Source organism: Leguminivora glycinivorella, chromosome 7 (genome assembly GCF_023078275.1).
Source record: "Leguminivora glycinivorella isolate SPB_JAAS2020 chromosome 7, LegGlyc_1.1, whole genome shotgun sequence".
NCBI lineage: Eukaryota > Metazoa > Arthropoda > Insecta > Lepidoptera > Tortricidae > Leguminivora > Leguminivora glycinivorella.
In genome coordinates this window covers 15,395,237-15,421,163 of record NC_062977.1, presented here as the reverse complement: position 1 = coordinate 15,421,163, position 25,927 = coordinate 15,395,237, and the positions used below count along the sequence as shown (strand labels likewise).

The window sequence follows — 25,927 nt, the reverse complement described above, 5'->3', positions numbered from 1 at the left end:
TCACAAAAATAAAATTCAGAAATTACCAGTGTGTCAAACATCATTTGATAGGTCTTTAAAAATTAATTGAATGTTTCTAAAAAAGTTTTTTAATAATATGAACAGTTTTGGAATAAAACGATAATTAAGGGCGAAATAATGTTTATACCTTTATAACTTTCGAATTCGTTGTTGGAAAAATATCCAGAAACCGTCAAATTATTTCCCATATAACACATACTTAACACAAAACTAGTACTTTAAATGTCAACAGCTGAGCCATTTTTGAGTTTTCTTTAGAAAACCCTTAATAAAAGGTCGTAAGTGCCACATTAACAATCACTTCCGAACGTCATGCCGTTAACTAGAACATCAATTTAATTTAAGTCTCATAATTTTACTGTAAATACCTGCTTTTTTAAAACAGAACTGCTAACTAAACATTATCACTATTTTTTTCTCACAATGATTACCTCTTTTTCGACAAACTAAGACTCCCATAAGCTTCTTATAATATAAATATCATTTAAACATATCCACACAGTTAAAATAAACACGACTAAGTACTTAAATGTCATTTTTTAAATTATTTTTAGGCAACAGTTTCTACTCACCCAAATGAGTAAATACGAGTATTTACTCGGTGCTTTGAGTAAATTACGGGTAAATACTCAGTATTTACTCACCCCTACCCATCTCTACTGTCAACTCATGATAAGGTACAGCTGTAACAAATAGAGTGTCCTGTTATATATGGTAGGCGTGTTCAGTGGATACATGTAGAACTCAACATCAAAAATGGATCAGTTACAATTGCCCCCAGTCCAGATTTGTCCCGCTGTACCTTATTTTCCGTGTGGGTTAAAAATTTCACCACCCTTTCCTTCCATAGGTCTCGTAGCAAGCTGACTGTTGAAATTGGGTTCTGTTGTGGTGTGATTTCGTTTCTTCCAACCCTTTATGAAATAATAAACTGTGACAGAGTGGTCCAGGGGTTCACGGCGTTATCACTGGCATCCATCTTATTTTCTAAATAAAGTTTATAGTAGTGAGACTACTTAAAAGCCACGAATCAAAATACTTGTTGCAGTAGGTAATTCTATAGGTTCATTAACGAAGTCGGTGCGAGTCGGCAGCATGAGAATGTGGGAAATCAGAGCAAGTGGTATCGATTTTTGAGTTTCGAACGCACGAATTCTGTGGTCTGAAGTCTGTGGAAAACGACGTAATGCTAATTTTGAAAAAGGACGGCTAGTAATTTTAAAACTAGTGGTAAGGACCACTCGTTTCCGATTCTGTTAGTAGAATTTAAATCGCTAGTAGTGGAGATATTATTGAAAGGATTTCACGAAATCGAATGGCCGACATTCAAAAATGGTGGCCGCCCCATGGTATTAGAATGCCCTAATACCAAATTCGATGGCAACTTCGAAGAGCTCAAAACCCTGAATGGGAAAGCCGTGGAATATTTTAAGACTTGTAGGTTTAATAATTAAATAAATAATTCGTTATTATGAATACTTCAATAATTCATTCCTCAAGGGCATTTCCTAAATTGTCGGAAGTGTGTCAATGTTGTGATTGCACAGAAACCGGTCTTGTTTCCTCGATAGAAACGAGACATGGGTAATTATAATTGACCGCGTTCGGCTCTATAAAAATGTACGGTACTTATTTCGATAGTTATCTATTTTGGTCGAAAATATGAAAGCGAACCGCGAACCTTATTCTTTTTTAGTTAAAAACGACCCAATAAGTAATATGGAACACAATGTTAGAGCAGAATTTTTGTATAACTGTATTCACTACGAGTGATTTTTACATTGTAATTATTATTTGTTTATTTATTCCAAAAAGCTATTTTTTATTACTTTAATACTACAACAGACATTGTCCTTGATCAGAATTAACAGCCTCGAAGCATTTGTTTTTCACAAAAGTTATTTCACCCACTTAATCTTTAGAAACAAGTGCACGCAAACAATTACATACCTACGACATATTAAACATGTTAAAACGGGTAAAATTGTCGAAGATGATTCGACATGTTTCGTTCCGTAACGAGGAGCATTTTCATTAGCAGCTTTTATTATTAAAATTACATACGAGACAGTAAAATATACATGCACTTGTACAACCCTAGATCTAGAATCTAGATCCCCACACTCCTACGCAGGCTGTTCGCCTTGCAACAAGTTGCTGGGATTCACATTCCTCCCACAACAGTTTCATAATTCGGACATCTGGCGCGTTGATGTATGCGCATACGTTACTCGACAAAGGCAACTCAGGGACGGGGAACGCCCAGTGTTGTTGTCACGTGCATGATTACAGCATTAGCTTCGGTGCACGTACTAGGCGAATCTATGTAGCTATTAGTCAAGGTTTTTTAGGAATGTACGAGTAGATGATGCTTTGAGTCATCTCTTGAGGCTATTTAGACGGCGCGCGTCCAATACGATTTTTAGACACATTGCAGACTATTGAGGGTCATCATGCTCTTTGTGTTATCCCCGCATTCGCCACGGCTCATGAGAGCCTGGGGTGGGGTCCGCTCTGGGGGCCGATTTTTGAATCTCACTTCGTTCGAATTCAGAAAATTGTCATTGAAAATAGTAGGCAATTTCGGTGACAATTTTCTGAATTCGAACGCCGTGAGATTCAAAAATCGGCCCCCTGAAATGACTTTTTATTGATTGAGGGTATAGGACCGTAATTCAGTTGGTCGATCAAATGTCGCATGCCGCGCATGCGAGAACTCTTACCGGCCTTAATCAGACTTAATGTAAAGGACATATGCTTTAGAAGCTGAGTCACTTCGATCAACTTAGTTCTGTATTGTACTCGTATTGACCTTTCATTGTGGTAATATTCAAATTGAGAATACAGATGCCGAGGCATGCGGTTGAAACGTTTGACAGTAGATAGATAAAATCGAACGAATTACATAATTGAGACTCGTACCTTGGTTTATTGCATTTTTTCTTTTTATCAAGTCATTTAATCGTCGGGTCTACATAATTATGCAAATATTCTCCATTCAATATCTTTTTCGGATTTACTTACGTACTCTCAACAGTTAATTTTGTACTCATTAGTCATTACAAATTTTCACAAGTACCTATTTTAAAATGGTGTATAGCATGTTCAAAATTTTTCCAGTAATGTATTCTTGTACAGCAATAGACGGCGCAACGAATGTGTCTTCAAAACGTCGTTACGCTGTCGAACTTGGTTAGCAACGCTGCCGGAAAATTTTCTTTATTTTTAGCAAAATCTCCGATAGTGTTATCTTTTTATTATCTTGTAGTTTATTCTTTGCATGGGTTATTCAAACAAGTTTTAAACATGACAAACCCTTCGATAGCCGTAAGAAAATATTCCAAATGTAAGGATTATCATAACAATGAGAGTGAAGTTGTAGATGTTATTTATTGTAAAAAAATGGGCTTTCAAAAGAACTCACTAATAAACAATTTATTGTATCACCAAAAATAACAAACACTATATTATTATTATATGTGTGGCAAAGCTACGATTAGCTAAATAACAATGGATAACTTTGGTATATAATTTCTATCCCTCCTTGAGTGTTTTATTATGCATGAAGTACAATAGGCGCAGGAGAGTTCCTGATTCTTCGGAGTAAACGATTCTTTGAAACTCAATTTGCTCTTTGGTTGAGCCTTTCAATTTGTATAATGTTACGGAACAAATCCTATCTCAAAGGCCTGAATGTTCAGACTTTTCGCGATGAGGCTCTTCCATTTCAACATAATTCTCTCTTATAAGCTTAAGTTTTTGAGTTTTGACAAAGATTTCGTTTTTGATTTAAGAAGTTATCGTTGACTTAACACTCTTTGCCAACTGCACTATTGGGTGGTGTTTTTATCACAGTTCTTATGTTACCTCCATAGAATCTTTAAATAATTCATACGTACTTTAAAAAACCAGTTAACGTTACAATGGTTACGATAGTGAACTGAATTTTACATTATTTAAATTACTGTATTCATTTCATTTTAATATTAATATTCATTGATTTCGTTTGATAATGTATTGATATTTTGACATTTTTAACTATAATTACTACCAATTACTATAATTTAATCGTTGAATTTTTTTTTAATACAGCCAACTAACACTATTATAACTGCAATGAGTATGGTGTTTTTATAACAGTTCTTATGGCCACTTTCTGTCCGTCAATAGATCAATTCAATGTTTACCTATTATTGTAGTGTTACCTTACATTTATGACACGTATGGTGCATGTAGGTGATGTAGGTCACAATTTTCAGCTTTAAACTATATTATGGTATACCTACAGTCAACCATTATGATACTTTCATCACTTAAAATACGTAGTAAAAATAATAGCGAAGAGTAAAAGCACTCATGTTGCGAACTGTACGTTGTTACTCTCAAATTAGGCTTAAAGGTACCGATATCATCTTATCCAGCTTCCATCTCGGAACACTGAGGCTACTATTACGTTATTTATTACGAGAACTACTACTAAATACAGCTTTGTATGAGAGCGTAAGGGAGTTAATTCGATAAGGTGTTATTACAGTAGCCTGAGAATATGATTGCGATATGTGTGAAGTTAAAAGATACTCATAATGACATCTGAATTAGGTAATAGATCTTTACCTAATGGGATGTTAGATAATAATGGTGATGAAGATAATTTCTTAAAAGATCGACATATAGGCACAGTATGTATAATAAAGAGTACTATCGTACAGTATGGCCACTCCCGCTCCCCGTTGAAAGTGCCGCCCACCCCCTCTCGGTTACCTCACAGTTACCGCCTGTCAAAAACGCAAATAGTCGACCTGCTATATTTCACTCGTTCAAATGTAGTACGCGTACGTACACCTACACGAGCTTAGACTGTGTGCTAGGAACGCGCCTCTTTCATATACTTCTTGATCGCCAGTGTCCGATGTGTGATATAGGTATTATTATGCTATTATCACAGACTTTTTTGTAGACCAATACAAGCCCACTCAATTTCACCATACTTCGTGATGTTATATCTCAAACAGCTTGTGCACGGTTTTCGAATTAGATAAAAGCAATCAGCGTGAATTTTTACGACTAAATTAGAAAATATCATCATATTTCAAGCAATTTGTACAAAACCTTAACAAATATCTAAACCTCATTAACTTCCTCGAGAATTGCTCTATTCATAGGTGAAAACCGAATGAAAATCCATTCGGTGTCTTTGAGTTTATCGCGCATATACAAACAGATACCTACACAGGTGGGGAATTTGTTTTACAAGGTGTATGTGTAACGTGTATGAAGTAAGTGATCAAGATTGAAAAATGTGTCAAAAGTCACGTGTATTCCACCATGACCGTGCGATGTTATTCTAAGGTATCCTACACGATGCTACTTAAATATTTTGTCGTGTCCAAGGCCGCGATAAATTATCTCTGCTATCTCAACGTTATCAGTTTCTCGCGGTGATGAACGACCTCGTTTTATCAGTAGGAAGTTTTTCGCGATATTGCTTACACGAGATGTATTTATATTGATCTTGATGGATTACAACGTATTTTTGCAGCACTTGAGTTTTATTTCTAGATAGTACAAATTTATTACAAAGGCATACTTATTTTATGTCGTTTCCAAGGGAAAAGTGCCATTTTGTCGATTCCCATAACGAAGATTTGGCAGTTTTGGCATGTTATTGTTATCATTCGGGCCATTCTTGTCCTTCAGATAAGCGACATGGGATTTTCGACTAGACTTCTGCACAGTAACGGTTCAATTTTTACTTTTATGAATAAACAAAAGGGCCTGTATATATTTTTGAGCACATGTGAATAGAATGAGGTATTAAGGGCAGCCCGTATTCGTATGGAAAACAACGCGTATTGCCTTTACAAGTAACAGTACATACCGCTACGTAGGCCACTTAACACTTTTCGTTTGCTCAACGACTTTTCACTTATCCGCTAAGTAATTTCTACTATGGTATGGTTTAGAGAACGACTTCAAACAATATAAATGTGTATGAATATGTAGAACGTCAGAATTACTATAGTTAGAACAGTTAGCAGTTTAATCTTCGAGCTTTATCTGCGATTTTCCATGAAAATGCGCATATCAGTTTTAATTCAGTCAAAACTCAAGAACCGCTGAATCGATATTGAAGATTTTAATTTCGATGAATTTTTCTGTACCTACTTTCTCGGATAAATATAATAAAAATCACAAAACAATGATACAATAAAAGAAAATTACATTATTTGTGGGAATAGAACTGCGGAAATCGAAGCTTGTCAATTTTCTTACACTCCCGCAGAGGCATCTTCAAAGTGTTAGAAAAATATGGTTCGAATTTGCGAATGTTATTCTTCCCGATTATAGTGCAAGTCGGTTTGACGTGCATAATAATAAGCATGTACGAGGTCTGATAGGAAATTGACCGAAACCCACAACCTGTTTCTTGTCAATAAAGCTTAACATACAAAAGCATCCATGCATGGCCGCAGACCACACGCCATTTTATCGATCTTAATTATCTTGATGTTTATTTGAAATTGCACTTATAGCCACAGAAAATATAAACTGTAAGTACCAACAAAATGTATGTTTTATTTTACATAGGCAGTTTTAGAAAACAAACAGACACAGACGTTTTTTCAGTAAACTGTAAAAGTGTAAACTATCCCCCAGATCATGCAAAGAAATCGAGAATAAACGAATAACCTAATATGGAGGTATTTCTACTATACAATCAGTAAATTCTATAAGAAACGATATTGTTAGGTTCTCCTGTTTGCTCTGAGACCAATTCGTACACGTTTCTTTAGAATGTAGCCAAGATATCCAAAATCCCGATTTCCTTTTAACTCCAATGGCTTAGTTACAAGACTTTATAGTAGTTTCTACGGGACTCGTCTAACTTTCGGGTTGACTCTCATTGCCTTCTCAACGGGAAAAGATTGCTAAGCAAGATGAATGAGAAAGTTTTTGCTGCTTACTCTAACAAGTCTCCCAGTTTTTGCTAAGGTTACGGACTTGTTTTTATTCTGTTTTCCATGGCAAATATAGGTATTTTATTTTAATAAATGCTCGAAACAAAATATACCTACTTACAGTACTCCAAAAATCGTGTTGGTCAATTTAGACCAATATCTATTATCTAATTAGAAGTCATCCACTAGTATCAAAAAATAGTCGAATAGTCTCACATACTAGCGACAGGAAGTAACTAATTGTTGTAATCACGTCACACAGCCAATATTCTAAAAAAACTTTGCATTTTAATGTGTTTGCTTTTAGGGATTTTCCTAAAACTAAAAAGGTGTGCAATTTTGTCCATTATCACCAGGTCGTTACTATGATACGACAAAAATTCCAATACATTTTATCTCCCTCGATATACGTCATAAAAACCAACAACATCCCGCGCTGATAATATTTAGGGACATGCTCCCTAACCTTTCCACCAAAAGGTACCTTCCAATACCCTTTAAGTGCTTTTTACAAGTATAAGTGACCTTTTCTTACCTAGTCAACCAATACGATAGTCAAATCCACAGTTAAACTGCGTAGCGTATAACCGTTAAGCGGCGGTCAGTGGGCCACTTTTTACCATTTATTGCTTCGTGTAAAGTTCTTGTCATACCTTTACGTGATCGAATACAAATGGGTTTGTGAGGGGAATGTAGATCAGTGTTAAACTGAATATAATTGTATATTGCATGACGCTATACACAATGGAGGAGCATTATTGCAATGTTTTGCCGCCAGAATGCTGCGCAAGCACAAATCGCATACCGTAAACAAGACTCGGAAAAATGCCCGCCATTTTGAAAACAACCATAATTTAGGATCCATTAATGAGTCTGAATAGTTCGTGATTTTTAGTACTAGTCTATCCTGTCCCGGATAGTGAGAATATAGTGTTCGATTATATGCATAATTTTATTAAATAGGTATCGCGAAACTCTAATTATTGTGAATTATTTAGAGCATATTATATCGTTATGTTTTTTTTTCCTAAAAGAAATAAATGATAAAACTATTTTATATTATTATTTCATTATATATTTCCAGTTAATCATTTGGAAACGTCATTTGAACACCCTAAATGTAATTACAAACGAGATCCTGTATCTTATCTTGACCAGACAGGAACTGTCTCATTATTTATACAATTACCTACTATAAACAAACACCCCAATTACAGTATCGTGTTTCTAATGCGTCCGATGAATTCCCACGGTCATTTTTATCTCTGGGAATCCCAAAGTTGACTGGGCTTCGACTCTCCTAAGAAAAACTGCTTATTTTGGAACCCCACTTGTTGTCCGTCAATGAAGCAGAATCGATTTCATGTTTCAGAGCCCACTTAAATATTCGCAAGTGGGCCATGACCCATAGTTTGGGAAATGCTGAACTGGTTCACTCCGATTTTGAGGCAAGTGGCTTTAGTTATTGCTCTAAAGGCTCTAAAGATAATGACTACATTTTTCCCGGAAACATAATGTATTTATATCCAAACTAGCTTTTGCCCGCAGCTTCGCTCGCATTAAATTCGAAAATTGCGGAATTCTCCATACAAACTTCCACCACCCATTTCAGAGAGGGGGGGGGGGGGGGGTTAGAAAGAGACAAAAAGTAGCCTATGTCTCTCTCCATCCCTTCAACTATCTCCTCTGAAAATATCACGTCAATTTGTCGTTCCGTTTTGCCGTGAAAGACGGACACACACACTTTCCCATTTATAATATTAGTATGGATATGGATTATGGTCATTATAACATGTAACATAAGGTACTATAGGGCAACGTGCCATCAGACCCCTAGGAGTTGATTCAATTTATTTTTATGCTTCATTGAGTATATTGTTGAAATAGCACTCTGAAAAAAAAAGATGCGTTCACATGGAGCAATAACGTTTTGCCACAAAAAGTACAATCACTGCACGCAACCGCTTCAGCGCATATTCAAATATAACTCATAATCCGCCGACTTAAGATCTTCGTAATTAACTGGAGTTTGTTTCTATGGCCATGTTTAGGGATTGCAATCCGGATCGGTTTTCAATCTAGCCGAAATATGGCCCTGGTCCGGTCGGATCTGGCCGGACCGGATCCGGTTTTGTATAAGGGACATCAAAGAAAATTAAATAATTAAAAAAAAACAAGTTTTTGGCATGTTAAGAGATATCTTTGACGACTTTGACTATATTAAAAACGAAATAAAACTTGGTAGCAAAACGTGTAAAATTAAACGTCACGTCACTGTGAAAATAAAATTTGAAATCTAAGACATTTGTTATCACAAAAAATCAATCTAAATTTAAAAAAAAAAAACATTCGTTCTTTGTTCTGATCTGATCTACTAATACCTCCCATTCGTTGTTTTTACGTCATTTAAAACGCATAACGTGCTGTGGTTAAGTGTATTTTTTACATTACCAGCTCTGGTGACCGGATCCAGGCGCCTAAAAAGTCCCAGATCCGGCTTGGTTACCGGACCGGACCGCATTGAAATCCCTAGCCGTATAGGCATCCAAGCGTGGGATATCGATGTTCGCGGCCTGAGTATTCAATTTAACGCGTCCCGCCCAACACTTGTGCACTTGTGCACGCCGGCTCGTTAGACGGCAATGTGGCGTGCGAGTGTAAAATTACGTTACTGCATAAATAGTTGCCATTACAAGTGTGAGAATCCGGAAAATGGCTCATCAGTTCAGCGGATGTGGTATTGGTGCGATGTATAAAAAAAGTTTTTTAGACATATCATCGCATTCGGAGGGTTTTTTTAAGCAGTTACCTGTGATGCGAACTATGGAACGAATGGAAAAAAAATAACCCTTCGAGTCCCAAGCATTTACTTATATTTATTTATGTTTTACTGACTTCATATGTAAGTGTGTTTAGTAAAACGTCCCACTTTGTCGCCGGTTACCATTAAGGCGAGATTTACTTGTATCTTTATATGAAAAACTGACAAAGCGGCTTTATAGCAATCTACAAAGTTGGACGTTTTCCCGTTCATACACACATATGATATCGCTAGGACTTGAAGGGGCAGGCTAATAGATACAGATTCTCATTTGTGGAAAAACCTATGAATCAAAGTGGAAATTAATGCAATTAAAATTGGGATGTATTTCAACTACCTACTACTGAAAATTATGTAAGTAGGTGTACGCATCCAATTTTTGAACATCATAAAATGTCATGTTAAACAAGTAACGGAATAAAATGGGCAGCATTCCGAACGCTTGCGCATACTCGTAGAATAAGAATCGGCGTAGTGCGCGCAGAGATCGTGGCATCGATAGTGGTTCACAAATTGTCACAACACGAGCGTCCTTTAGAGCCATGTAAGGTCGATTCATACCTGTAAATTGTTGTACAATGATTTATCTGGTATCCCAAAGCATATAATTAATCGTAATAGACAAAGTATCTATACCTATTAGACAAAAGAATTACGAAAGAGGATCGAGTATTATTAGAGAGTTACTGTCAAAGTAAAATGTGTAATCACAGTGCATAGACTGCCATCTCTCGACACAAGCTTAAAACTTTTGAACCTTAGTTTTGACAATTTGGCCCATATTGTTAGCATGATATGTGTTAAAATGTCAAATATTAATATTAGCGCCAATCTAGCCGAGCGTTCCCCAAAGGTGTAACGCCATCTAGGCCACCGTACCTTTTTCTCTAGGGCTTTGAGGTACGTTTTTTTCTTAGACTTTATCCGTCTATACGGAGTTACATATGTCTTTGCTCTTACTTATATGAAGCACAGAAAGGCTAAACTGTCTCCATCCATGTTTTAAGGTGACACCTACGTTTTGCAACATAACTGCATCCCAAGACAATCATTGCATCTAACATCTTCATTAGCTCTAAAGCTCAAGTGCCTACGCTCAATCTTAATTAAAAGGTGCGTAGGCAGCTTTTATAACGGGACTGACGAGCCAATTCGTACGCTGATATCTTTAGGACATGGGAAAGATTTCATTCGGATATCGTGCATCGCTCGTGCTTGCCCGTAACTGTATTAGTGCGAGAGAGATGACTGAAGAGCATGTTTAGGATATCGTTCTTATGTCAGTGTACGTTTAAATTGGCCTATGAGGATTAATTAATATTGCAAGGGCTAAAGAAAGCTACTTAAGTAGCGCTTTATTCATAAGTAGTGCTACCGCTTTTAATGGATTGGCTGAGACAATGAAAACAAAAGAAAAGTATGGAATTATTAATAGGTCTGATGGGATCATTAATCAAAGCGTAGATGTGGTAAGGTTGAATAGCAATTTGACTAAGACTCGATTATAAAGTTAAGTATAGACGAATGTTAAGATAAAAATATATGATATACTTACATGTTCAAGAAATACTTAATAGAAGCAGTGTTATTTGCATACTTTACTTAATCAGACTTTATCGATAGAATTTGTCATAATTTGTCTTTAACAGATAACTTATTCTACATCAGTATTAGAGATAGCACAGAATATAGAAGTCATTTTAATCGTCGTACTTTCATATTTAGGTAACATTTATCTAATCATGATAGAGACACTAGCATTTGACACAATCACCATGATGCATTAATCTATGCACATACGTAAATTACCCATTATTTTTCCTATCAAGGAGTAATCATTGGATTGTTAGTTTCCGCACGCATAATAGTTTCTCTGAGAATGAGGAAACAATTAGACACAATCACATGAAGAGATGGAGATTTGCATACTTAAGTAATTGTTTTTAAACATGCAATTGATATTGTAAATATTTTACGCAAAGCACAACTCTACTCGTATAATTTATATCATAGACTAATGACTATGCCTTTAGCTAGTCGATTTGTAGAAAACTGGTTCTAATGCAGCACGGGTAGCATGGTCGCACGATAGACGATAAAATATCAGGTCGTCCTTATCGCACTATGAGTAAGTGTGATAGGAACGGCCAGATGTTTTATCATTTATCGCGCGACCATAAAATTTTATTAATGACGATTTTATAAGGACGCTAAAGGCAGATACGATACTGAACGCTATTTCTAACCGTTTAGTTTCCGAAAAATTGCAATTTGTCTTACCTTGAGGGCTTGTGTCCTGGTTTATAATAATTTTCATTTTATCTAACGCTGTTCTCGAACAAACCCTCATCCCGAACATGATATCCCATAATGCGTTTATCCTTGAGTACATACGAATCGTGCGCCCGCATGAGTTCCGATATTCAGCCTGGCTCAATGAACCAATGATTCAATCGGCAATATAATGACTCCATTACTGGAGTGATTTGTACCAATAATACGCTTAATTTCGACGTCAAATACTCATGTTATTCACACTAATGTGAGTGCCAGTTTTACACACTGAGTGGTAAAACGATCCTTGAAAATTATACCGCTGGTAGGGATAATATTGGGGTGACTTAATATAGTTCCTTTTACTTTATTTATACTTAATTCAATACTCACCAACAAGATATGTATTTAAGTATAAGAAATGTGTTTCAGAAACATAATCGCCGTATTCAAACAATGCTTCTAAGATGTGTGTAAAATGTGGTAGCTACCGATCTGTCAGTAGACAAAGGAGACATTTCTTCAGGAAAAACGTCATTATTGACACTACGTAACCTATCCAATCCATATAGTATTTGTATAGTACCTATTTCACTTATAAGAGATACGGATCGGGCCATAAATCCTACCTCAACATACGGAAACGGGAGATGAGATAAAAAATACTAACATGATATACCGATATCATGAAAAAGTATAACGTGTTTTAAAAATAGCACCGACTATTGAAGAGGCAGTATTATATATGAGTACTTATAAAGGAAACGAAGCTAAACAGAATCGGCATTCTTTGTTATCTGCCAGTTGCGAGAATGCGCAATGACGTAGTTTGCATTGTACGATGCTCATACGGGCTCATATAGAACAACTTTGATACGCTATTTTGCGCAGAAAATATAGGCCTGGGTACCAAAAACGTCACAATAGTTTAGAATAGAATAGAATAGAATAATAAACATTTATTCGTGAACACAGGCAAGACAAAATACACATAATAACAACAAGACAGAAAGTAATTAATTCGTAATAGTTCGGTCTCCCTATTGTTCCTTTGTAGTGGCACGACAGAGCCAGACTGCGTTCCGACCGCCACGTAGTGTCATTCAACGATTGACACTTTGGCTAGGCCGGCATGAGGCCGGCTGAAAAGAAACATGTACGTAACTTAATATTTATATTTTAAATTTGTATATTTGATAGTTAGCTTCTCGTCCACTACCACTAGAGACGACAATTATGAACCAAAGTAAGTCTAGAAAAAAATATTTATTTACCATGTTTCTATTAGGTAAGTACTACAGTACACGTATGAATGGATGCGACTGACTATTTAAAAAACCTATTGGTAGCTCAATTCGCTACGGTCCACTATAACGTATTTGCTTGTCCAATACTTAAGTTTTGTCCAGTCAGACTTTGCTATAAATTGTATGTGACTGAGCCTATTTAAATGACAGACCAGCGAACAGTGGTCGTTTCGTAACTGTATTTGGTATGTAGTTTTTCTGGAGCATTTCCTTATTAAAGCGTTTAATTCTGTTTGTCCAATCCAATAGTTTCTTACGAGACAAAGGAGTTCGTGTGTGAATATAGTACTTTATAATTGGTCCAATAAATTATAGAAACAGAATTAGTCCGCTTTTACTAGATTATAAATGTGGTACCTCTCACGTTTCGGCAACATTTAGACGAAAGGAAACTTGTTTGATAATTTAGTTTTTGCCACACCAACTGTTAAAGGCTTATTTTGCTATTCGAAAACAGATAGTAAAATTGCATTTTATCCACAAGAGTGCAAAGTAATTTCATACAAATTTTAACTTGATGTCTTAAGCTGGCTGGTAGAATTTACCTATAAATGATGGTTTTGAATCATAAATATTGAATAAATTGATGGATTTCGTTTATTTTGATGTTTTAGTCAGTATTTTGTTCGTGTTGGTGTGGTGAAAAATTTTGTGTTTCACTCGGTGGCAAAGTTTGTTTAACCTTCGTGTCTTGATACCCTCGCAACGCTCAACTCGCTACGCTCGCGGTTCAATATTGGAATCTTTCGCTTGCTCAGGTATCAATATTGGCACGTGCATCATTGGCACATATATCAAATTTTGTCTATGATGCCAATATTCAGAGAGGAAAAAAATGACTTCGTTTGTATAAAGAAGCAATCGTCCTCTATCCTCTTAAGAGGAGTCTGTACATTCATATCAATTAGCTTTATGTGAATGTGTTGCTTTAAAAGTGGATCGTGTACTTTTCTAAGTTTCACCGTGGCTTAGCTTTCTCGTGTGTACATCAGGTTTTGTACATCGCAAGGAGAGACATCGCATGCCTTCTTTTATTTCACATCCACTCCTTAATATCCTTAATATGGTGTCCTAGCAACTTGTGTGTGAAATACCAAATACATATATAACTCCGTATAGACAGATAAAGTCTAAGAAAAAACGTGCCTTAGTACCATACAAAGGTACGGTGGCCTAGATGGCGTTACACCTTTGGGGTACGCTCAGCTAGATGGCGCTTGAGGTTCAAAAGTTTTAAGCCTGTGTCAAGAGATGGCAGTCTATGCACTGTGATGACACATTTTACTTCGACAGTAACTCTCTATAATACTCGATCCTCTTTGGAAATACTAAGAGAAATTGTTTACACTGCAGGTTTAGGCAACCTGCCGAGAAACCAATCCTTCGAGTCATAGCAAACGTATCGCTATTGTTCCTCTCCCACTAATAATTCCTGGAATAATAATAGAGACAGATTTATGTTGTTGTTTTATAAGGTTTTGGATCGGTTCTAATAATTTCCTCTTCTAATACTACTATTTATGCACAGAGAACCTAATGTGATATGATAATGTCAAAAATACTCTCAACTAGCCTAAATTTAATGATTGTGTTATCTTTCTAGGCTTGTTTTATTTTTCTAAGCACTGCATCTTTTATCTCAAAATAATGTTCATATCTTTAATTAAATATAATGTTTTTTGGTATTGTAATCCCGACCTTCGCGGGATGTAGGCTATCATATGTGCAAACAGCATTGCCATACCTACCTACATATGCAGCACAAAACATTCCTTAGCTACTCAAATGATAAATTATAAAATAGTTACGAAATTAGTAAAGTAAATTCTCGTTTTACTGAACTGTTCATAAATGTTAAGATTTCAGAAATTGAACAGACATAAACCGCATTCTTGCAGAAATGTACCGCCAATAAGTAGTTCCTAGCTCCGCCTTTCCTTTCGGCCCTTTCACTTCAGCAAAATACATTGAAACTGCAAATCTTGTACTTTTTACTCCGCTTTCAATTAGCCAGCGGCATTATTGAACTAAAGCGATGCAATGCCCTTATTACTTCCATAACAAAGTGCTAAGTTGAAAGCGCTCTTTCTTAGTTAAGTCCTTATTAGTTCGTGGTTAATTACTCGGAGGCTCTAGACGAAGGGGAAGCAAGTTCCAAGAAGTTACCAAACGAATGTGGTTAATTTAAGGGGTCTTGGCAACATCGTTACACAATTCTTAAAGCTTCTTGCAAAGGATTAAGGGAACCACTGGGAATCAGCGTTTGTTGAAGATCTTGTATCTTTTCGTTGGCTTTAATTTAACTTGCAATGTTTGTAATGTGTTTGTTCAGGACTAATCGAGCAATCTACTTTAATTTGACTTAAGTATACGTGTTCCTAATTGGATCACTCTTGGCGCTGAACCTTTACATACAATATTCATTTAGTTAGGTGATAATGTAATAGGAATATATCAGAAATTTGATGATTGACACCAGAAGTGGTCATAGTCATTAGAATACTCGAATCTTTAATTATCTCGTATCCTTATATCTTGCGTAAAAACAAGATTGTATTTGGGTATTTTGTAAGTAAATGTCTCGACGAGTAATAGGTTTCTTTCATTTTCATTGTTTCTTGTTGGCAAAAAACTACGGGAAGCGACTAAACTTATTATTTTTATAATTAAACGATTCCCATCATCAATTTCGGTTATAAGCATCTTTCACCGCTGCACTGTTATTATGGTTAAACTGATGCATAAAATTTGATGCTGTGAATACCAGTTATGGTAAAGTGATCGTTCGACCATCGCTCAAAGTAGGCCACCAGTACCATGGTCGGACGGGTCGTTGACCGCGACTCCCCTTCCCTTTAACTACGGCTTGTCCTACTACATTTCTCCACTCTGGCGCAGCAGACTGCATTCTCTGGGTAGGTACCTAGCCACCTTCACAATCGCTTATACTTCGTAGATAGCTATCCCTATCGCTCTTCTGTAGTGACGTGACAAAGCCAGACTGCGCCAACGATTGTCAATTTGGCTATGCCTGTACACTGTAAGAAAACGCTGAGGCCATAAAGAAGAACACGTGCAATTAAATGTGTAAACCTGTCTATTGCCAAAGTGGTCCAAATTGCTTTAAAACCGCATACAAAGCATGTGTGAATCTTGTCTGAACTCTGAATAGCTGGAGAAAGTAATTCTGGGGTTTATCGTTCTTTTCTCAATGCTTGTTACGAAAATGCCCGTAGAGTCGAGTTTCAAAATGTGCTTTTACTGACATGTAACAATTTCTCAAGGTTTGCCCAACATGGCTACAACGTTATGATTATCTTTAGTTTTATCATGTTTAGGGTCGTTTATACCATTTCTATTTCCGGATAGTATTCGTAATCATAAGTCACGGTACTGTTAACACAACTGTTCTGTTATACAATCCAATAAATTGTTACATTAGTTTTGGTTGCGACCGCTTGAGTGCATTTAAATTAACCTGAGCGTGAAAATTGACATAATATTATGAAATGGTCGATATAATTTGTTTAACTTGACATACTTAATTTCAACGAATATGAGACCAAGGTATGGTAGATAAAATAGAACGTATGAGTTGTTCTAAATCGTGTCAAATTACATATTGTTCAGGCACACTCGTGTAAGTGTCGATTTTTCTGTACACGACATCTACCAAGGTACTTATCTATCCAGGATCATGAGTTTGTAGCATAGTATCGGTTGCTTGTTTCGCGGTCAGAATCGAGTCAGATTAATCGGTTTATCTGAGAACGGTCTGCCAATGTGGTTTTAATGATTGGCTGTTTCCTCGGTGGAGCATGTTTAGAGTATGTGAAGGAACTAAGTATTCTTAACACGTTTTAAATTACTTGTAATCCGGCCACTATTTTAATTACATTGAAAGTTCCAACAAAAGAAATAGTCTACATAATACTAGCTAGTCCAAGAATATTTAACTGTTAATACTTTAGTCTGCGTAGCTTTATGACTTCCTTCAAAATGACAGTACTTTGAACCATCTTTGAAGATACAAATTATCTTTAGAATATGTTAGGAAGAATCGGTACACTGGGTTCGGGAATTAGTGCATGCAGCAAAACAATAACTTATTTATACCTATGTATAAATATATATGTCGCAGGGAAATGGCCAAAACAGAGATTTGGTCAAATCTCCAAGAGATTTGATCAAATCACGCAGGATGTCAAAATGGCGAATCCATTTCATCATTTCTCTAGAATATTTCAGTCGTTTGACTAAATCCCTGACCCTGTTTAGTGCGATCACAAAATCGGCCAATAGACATGCCACGTTTTGTCATTTCACTAGATTTGTTTAGGGATTTGATAAAATCCCTGAACCACGACAGTGAGTTGACGAAACGAATTCAAAAAGTCTGCTAGTTTTAACATTTCCCTAAACAAATTTAGGGAAATGATAAAGTCTCAACTGGTGATTTGATCAAATGTCTGAACTGGTTTCGTGAAATGACAAAACCAAGAAACTAATATACCCAATTAGATTTATTAGACCCTTCTTTGTCACTTGATTTGATTGAATCCTTAACTAGACTAGTGAAATGGTAAAATTGAATCCGTTTTTAAGAGTTTTTGATTTTCTATAAATAAGAAAAAAATATAGAATAAGTGAAGAAATAAAGCTAAAAAAGTTTCATTTTAAATTATTTGCATATTTATTAAAACATTTTGTCTTTTCACTGAACTTGTTTAGCGAAATGATAAAACTAGTTGACTTTATAAGCTCGTTTCGTCAACTTACTGACGCGGTTCAGGGATTTTATCAAATCCCTAAACAAATCTAGTGAAATCACAAAACGTGGCGGGTCTATTGGTCGATTTTGTGATTTCGCTAAACAGAGTCAGGTATTTAGTCAAATGACTGAAATTTTCTAGGGAAATGATAAAATGGATTGGCCATTTTGACATCCTGCGTGATTTGATCATATCCCTTAGTGATTTGATGAAATCTCTGTTTTGGCCATTTCCCTGCGACATATATACTTTTCATTTTCTTATTGCTTTCATAAATAAAACAGGCATGTAACCTTAGATTTAGAAAAACGTGTAAATCGTCCATTTCGAATACAATTTTTTTGCTGACATGCCAAACATATTGGTTGGATAATCGATTTCTAACAAAAGTATTTCATAAATCGAAACTTGTGAAATAAGATTCAACTAAGTACCTACTTGTATTCTCGAGGATCATTGATCAACACTCGTTTGTTTCTCGTTACGGTGAGGTGTGAGACAGCAAAATAACGCAAACGTCATTTAATGAAGACAAATGCCGGCGCTAGGCTTATTTAAATTAAGAGTGTTTTCAGTGTTTATTAAATGAGACTGATGAAGAAATACATACGTAACTATTGTGACTAACTAGAAATTGAAATTTGAGTTTAACCAAAATTTATATTATTATCATCTCTAATCTCTTGTGATCCGCAATTCTGTAATGTTCATATGGAATGAAATGGGATACATCTGTGTAGCGTTCAGTTCGTTGCATATGCAAACAAATATTAACAGGCTCCGCGTTTCTGGGTATTATGCACCACGCCCCGTAGCCGAATGGCATTTCTGCGACGCGAAACGCCACCGAAACGCCGCAGAAGAGCGATAGAGAGAGATAGCTACGAAGGAGATATTATCGTGAGCGTTTGTTTTGCATTCGGCTGCGCACACAGATATCTAATTGAGACATTTACAGTTGCAATTGTAGGATGAACTCAGGGTTTTGGAATCAAGTAATGAATTATTCGTAATATGCTACACCGTACACCTACCTACAGTATTGGGTTTTAGTCTTCACTTGCAATTTAGACTACCGATAGTACCGATATACGACGATATTTTTGCGAACAAAATATTCACGATCAATATTAAGTAGGTAGGTACCTTAAACCTGCCCTGTATGCTTACAGCCCGTGAAATTTCAAATGGTCATGACTTGACTAGGTATTCCCGTATTATCGCTCTAAAATCTAAAGTCCTATTTGAAAGCTCAATGTATGCAGATTAGATTTATATACCGTATAAAATGTAGAAAATGACAAATCGATTCGAAAGTAAGTCTGACCAAGTGACCACGACATTGCTCATCATTGCACAGCTTATGGCTTATTTGAATACAAAGACATTTCTCCAACACAAATACTTGACGCAAGGTGGCTGCCGCGTTCCATCCACTTTCACGACCTTTGAGTAATTATGTTAACTAGAGAGGGCACCTCAACTTGATTTTGTGTAACAACACTTAGAGCCGATCGGCACAAACGCGCTTAGTCTGTGCCGAACGGCTGTGGTAGATTGACGTATCGCAATGAAAAATATTTCGTCGAAATAATGCCGTCATGTTTAGTGAGGTACCGTACAAACTGCTCAGGAAAATCTAACAAAAGCCAAGGAGTGACTTTTCATACGTAGGTGTACTGCATTTTTGTTTAAACACGCTTACTTTTAAAAAAATGTATCAATATAAACTCATGCCGAAGCGCCATGTTGCGGCGGCCATGTTTCGTTGAAACCAAAGAGTAAAAAATGCAACAAAAGCAGACGTGACAATATTGCAAGTTAGTTCAAGTTTCCTATCATACATTAAATTATATATATTTATCGACGCAAAAAAGGTTATTTAATTATTATTGTCAGAATTGCACAGTTTTCCGACATGTCGGTCTATAACAGATTCTCAATACGCGTGTCGAATTTCATGTGAGTATGTAAATGTAAGTGCAGTACCTAACCTGCCTGAATGAATTTGGGTAGGTAGACGGTCAAGCAAATTATGAGTATAAAAACGCGCGAAATTCAAATTTTCTCTGGGACGATAAACCCGCGCCCATACATACATGGATGTATATAAAGTTATGTATGCGACTATACATAATTAGGCATTAAAACATATTATCTGATTAACACAACAAAAACAACACTCATGCTTCAATGCCTACCATTATGCAAATGTCACATAAATAACTAATATCCAGTTGCGGCTACGTGTACACATGTACGCTCAGTCCGTATGCAGCTTTATATGTGGGCATTTAAAAAAATTGGGACTCGCAGAGTTGTTAAAAAAAGTTAAATCGCTATCAGTTTGTCAGTTTTGCAACGATAATTAAGCATAGAATTTCAATAAAAACATCGTTTTTGATTTAATTATGTAAATTACACTAAGCTATAATCTAAATTCAGAACGTGAAAAAAGTTTAGTTTTAAATACAGATTTCAAGCTTGATTGTCGTTACAAAACTAACAGCGATTTATGTTTTTTGTTAACAACTCACGCTAATTGAGAGTTATAAATTAAAAAAAATGCCCATGTAAACCCATGTCACTTCTATACTACGACTTCTAATCTATGCACTCTATGCAGGGCTCATCATCGCGACCGAAAGGTCGTAAACGCCGAGTAAAATCGTAGCGCTTGCGACGTTACGGAAGCAGGCCATTGGTTCACACCCCGCCCCCTCGCCCCGCCTTCAGCTTACAGGCTGTGACACGTTCGTTGTTTGCTATAGCTCCTCTATACGAAGTAATAATTACTCAATGTTCACGACTGACCTATCACGAGCGGCGGTCACTTGGTATCCGATGTGCAAATTGGCCGACGACATATTTCTGAAATACCAGAAGCAAAATTGGACGCAGTTGAAAGCACAGACTAGATATTATAAGTACGTACCTACTTTTATTTCGAAGCAAATAACGTTTACAACTAAATTCAAAATACTCGTAGTTATGTGTGGAACGAAATATGAGTATGCATTGTCTGTATTGTACCTCCTACAGAGGATGACGTTCTGTACATAACTTCCTGAGCTGTAGTGCTGACTAGGGCTTGCATTCCGGAATTCCGGAATCTCGAAATTCCGGAATTTCGGACAATTTTTCCGATATTATAGTTCCGGAATTAAAACACATAATCTCGAAAATTCCGGAGTTGAAAAAAGATATATTTTTGGACGAAAACGTGTAATATCAGCCTGGTTATTTTACAAAACTACCACCGCGTCTATAAAAGATATGTAAATTCATTAAGTTAGACACTGCTCGGATTCAGGTAGTGCCTATTTTATGACCAAAGGGTTGCATCCAGGGCTAGTTAGAGCGAGATAGTGTAGTTTTAACCCGCTAATATTATACCATTGTCACTTTCTGGTTTTGCTCTCAATTGTTTTAGCTAATGAGTGAAATATATAATCAGTTTAAAGTAAATATTTGTTATAGAAAATTGTGTTTTGTGATAATTTAAAATTACTAGCCGGGAGTTGAGTGTTATGCTCGAATACTGAAGGACAATTAAATATAAATAAATAACATTAGGTACATTATTATTTTATTAGCGTTATTTATGCTCAATTTATTAGATCGAACTTAAATTTCAGTAATAATCTAAATTAATCGGTATTAAAGCGGCATAAACTCAAAATTTTACTTCTTTTCTCATAGCACTGAACATTTTAGGCATAAAGTCTTAAGTTCAGACGCAAATCGTAGTATTTGGTATTACATTCATTCACAAGCACAAGCACAAGCAAGTCGTAGTTACTTTATACACTTTTCACAAAGACGTGTGCATATTTTACTAAACTCTATCTAAGTCTATTTACCACTTACCTCAAAATCAAAAGATTTGAGAAGCAAATGTATGGAAAATGATGAATACGAAAAGAATGATTTATTTTTTTACAAAAAATTAAGGTGTACCTACATGTAGGTACCTAGGAATAAATCATAAAATCTGTCTTTTTGGGCTAGCTTGGATATCTTTTGTCCCTACTCGAATCTGATAAAGGTAATTCAATAATTCTTTTATTACAGTTATTTGAACAAGACGCTATGCCATTCTAGTAAATTATTACTTTTATATTATTTCGATGGTCAATGGATAAAAAAATAACTTTAACGTTGACCACTATCAGAAAACTGGCACTAAAACCTCGTTTGTATCGTTAACTGTAGTTCGAAATACCTTGCAAGACCGATTTTGACACAAAATGGGCTTTCCTGTAAAATGACTAAAATGAAAATTTCAGTGTTATATGCCTTTCAGGTACGGAGTTATTGTCTTAAACGTCGGTTTATAATAAATTTCAATTTAAAATTGTATTATTTCATCAAAAACCCACCAGAAAACCAAACCAAAAAAAATTGTTTAATTCCGGAACTAGTTCCGGAATTCCGGAATTGAAGTCCAATCTCGAAAACCAGTTCCGGAATTGAAAATCGTCCAATATTGCAAGCCCTAGTGCTGACGTTGATAATTCTTCGTATTTCATCAGTAATTCGTAATCGTGGGATAATATTAAATTCTGGGACATCCTGCGAAATATAGGTATGGAAATGGCACCTATGAAAATTTGTAACCAACCAACACTAGGTTCACATTTAGGTGCTACTAAATAGTGACAAAATGAAGTGATTCCCCCAAACTTTGTCTAGCCACACGGCATCCGTATCTTTGTTTTAAATATTATATATATATTTTTGTCTCGTAAACATTGAATATTATTTTGTGAGCTTTTTAGTAAATTCCTTTTCTCTTTTTACATTAGTATTATCGGAACGCCGGCGTACTAAGCGAACCGCGACTCGTCCCGAATGGGTGCTTCGCTCTTTCCCTTTATTTCTCCTTTTCTGGAGCGCCAGACAGTGCTATGTAAACTATTCAGAACTTTTAATGATTCCAATAACCTGAAGTAACCTTCAAGATTATTCTTCTTTGAGTTTCATCATATCACTAATAGGGACGATTTTGTTGTAATTTTTTACAGCTTGTATTAAAAGCATTAAATTTCATCGGTTTCCACACACATATGAGTACCTAACTAAACCGAGCCCTCTAAATTCAAAACACGGCCCTTGTTTTCCCAAAGTAACTCATACAATTTTATCTTGCTCAGTAACAGTTGTTTCGCAAAATGGTTCACGGACAATACAATCATGAAGTCCATTGAAGTGATGCGATGCATTCGACGCGCGAGTTGCGATACACAATTTAGATCGACCTCATGCATATCACATCACTCTAGGCATTTGGTTTGAGCTCCTTGTAACGTTCACTTCGCTTTTCCCGTTTTATTTCTCCAAACTTTTCGTTCGGCGAAGACAGGATACTTCACAAATCGCTTACTAGTTCATCTAATTCGTATTCAGGTAACGTGCTACTCAACATCGGTAACAATGAATATGTAGAAGGATACGTGAAAAAAATATCGTGACCAATGAGCCGTACGAAATTCAGACTGCGAAATTAGGCCGGCGTAGCTTTGAGCGAAAACAAACAGTTCCTCTAAAGTAATGTTTACGCAAGAAAAGTTAAGCCGCTGAGTCGATATTACTCGAAAGATAAGCAAAGTACTTGCAACTCTCGCCAATCAAAGCGAATCCGAGATATATGTTGTTAAACAAAGCAATAAAGTTGAACGTCTGAAAATAAATACCCTTTTGTAATTTGTTAATTTACAATGTAATAGCTTTGTCATGTCATAAAAAAAAACTTGTTCGAAGTCTTAGTACACCTTGTCGTTCCAATAAGTGACTTCATTCGAACATCCGGCGTTATATCACTATCAGTGATCTCAAGCCACCTGACACCCTCGTGCGGTCGGCCATCTACCTACGTTTTACATTACTAACGCATTTATTTATAATGAGACTAAACTTCCGTAAGCTCATATCTGTACAGAAAGTACACATGTGCATTCAACCATTCTGTATGAAGTTAAAGTTTAGATTTGAACAAACAGAGATGTCGCATACGAGTTGCGAAACTTATCCCTCGACATCTCCCAGCGATGTGGTTTCCTGCCGCGCTTCCCAGCGCTCGGATACATCTAACGCTCCCAGTGAAACAACGTAATATGTTCCCATTGCCTTCGTCTGAACATCCGACGTTGCTTCACAAATGGTTCGATCTATTCAATCAAACGGGTTTCATTATGTTCAGTTTGCTAGTTGTCCGTTAGAACAAAAGCATCCCAGGCCTTTGAAACGAAGTATTTGCTACGTTTGAAACAACTTTTAAATTAAATTTCATCTTTTGTTGGACTGCGAATTATGGGGGGATCGTTTCGTTATTACAATACATTTTATCGTGCAAGTGACCAGAAAAGTGTGTTTGATGATTGGTAAATTGATAACGACAGTAAAATGAAATGCATGTAGTAAGTATACCTAAGCTTTTGTACACTTATGACTAATTTGTACGCAATTATTAGCAATATTTTGTTATAGCGTAGTTTCACGAAAGTTTACAACTTATGCATAATGTTAACCCACGCTAGAGAAACGTCCTTTTATATTTAGCCTGTGCTGTTTTAAGTTATTACCATATGCAACACGTTAGCTTTTCACATAAATTTAGGCGCTATACGTTTTCACACTATGACTTTCTCAAGAATTAAAAATACACAGTAGGCAGTGATATTTTAGGAAAAAGTGATTTAAGTATTTACAAAATTTTGGCTTCCACAGTAGTCTGGCAAACCTAGAAAACACTTGTACCTAGTAATCGAACAATAAAAATAAAAGAAAATACCTATAGTGTGCTTCTGCCTGCCGAAAGTGTACCCAACTGACGAGTGATTCCAGGAACTCTTGCTGATTTTTCCTTTTCTCTTCTAGCCAACGGAGCCGTTCGTACGACTCCGACGACAATGAACGAGGCGCGTGCGAGTGGTGCGAGTACGCACTCGTTATCACCCTCGCCACCATCCTGCTGATCGGCGTCTCCGCGCTGACCATCTTCTGGACGCTGTTCTATCGCGAGGGCTACGCCTGGGTAGACGATATCCCGGAGAAGCAGTTTAACCTGCATCCCACGCTTATGGTCGCTGGCTTCGTTACCTTCAGCGGGTTCTGTAAGTACTTCTTTTTCTTCAATACTTGCTTCTATATGTAAATCATCTGTAAGAATGACTTCATCATGCTGACCACCATCTTGCTGATCGGCGTCTCGGCGCTGACTATCTTCTGGACGCTGTTCTACCGCGAGGGCTATGCCTGGGTAGACGATATCTCGGAGAAGCAATTCAACCTGCATCCCACGCTTATGGTCGCTGGCTTCGTTACGTTCAGCGGGTTCTGTAAGTACTTCTTTCTCATCAATACTTGCTTCTTACGTAAAACATTTGTAAGATTGACTTCATCATGCTGACTACCATCCTGCTGATCGGCGTCTCCGCGCTGACCATCTTCTGGACGCGGTTCTATCGCGAGGGCTACGCCTGGGTAGACGATATCCCGGAGAAGCAATTCTACCTGCATCCCACGCTTATGGTCATTGGTTTCGTTACGTTCAGCGGATTCTGTAAGTATTTCTTACCTCTCATTAGTACTTGGTTATTTGATTTAGCTGTATCTAAAGCTTGTTTACTTTATGTATCTGGATGTGGCCAATCTTCAGATCTATATGCCAGTTTTATGCGATTATCCAGATCGGATCTTTTGATTAACGTCATTGCCAGCCTGTCATTGTTAACTGGCGGGAAATAGATATAGATCGAGACCGGGAGGCTA

General features: G+C 36.5%; 1 protein-coding gene across 5 annotated transcripts in view; it reads left to right on the top strand.

Annotated features, from left to right (window-relative positions):
- The window catches only part of LOC125228418 (plasma membrane ascorbate-dependent reductase CYBRD1-like), a 150,057-nt gene that overhangs the window by 112,516 nt on the left and 11,614 nt on the right, over positions 1 to 25,927 (top strand). For all 5 annotated transcript variants that reach the window (XM_048132986.1, XM_048132985.1, XM_048132989.1 and 2 more), the window contains one exon: positions 25,034 to 25,269. In XM_048132986.1, the coding sequence (XP_047988943.1) occupies positions 25,034 to 25,269 (236 nt within the window). The remainder of the gene's footprint in view (positions 1 to 25,033; positions 25,270 to 25,927) is intronic.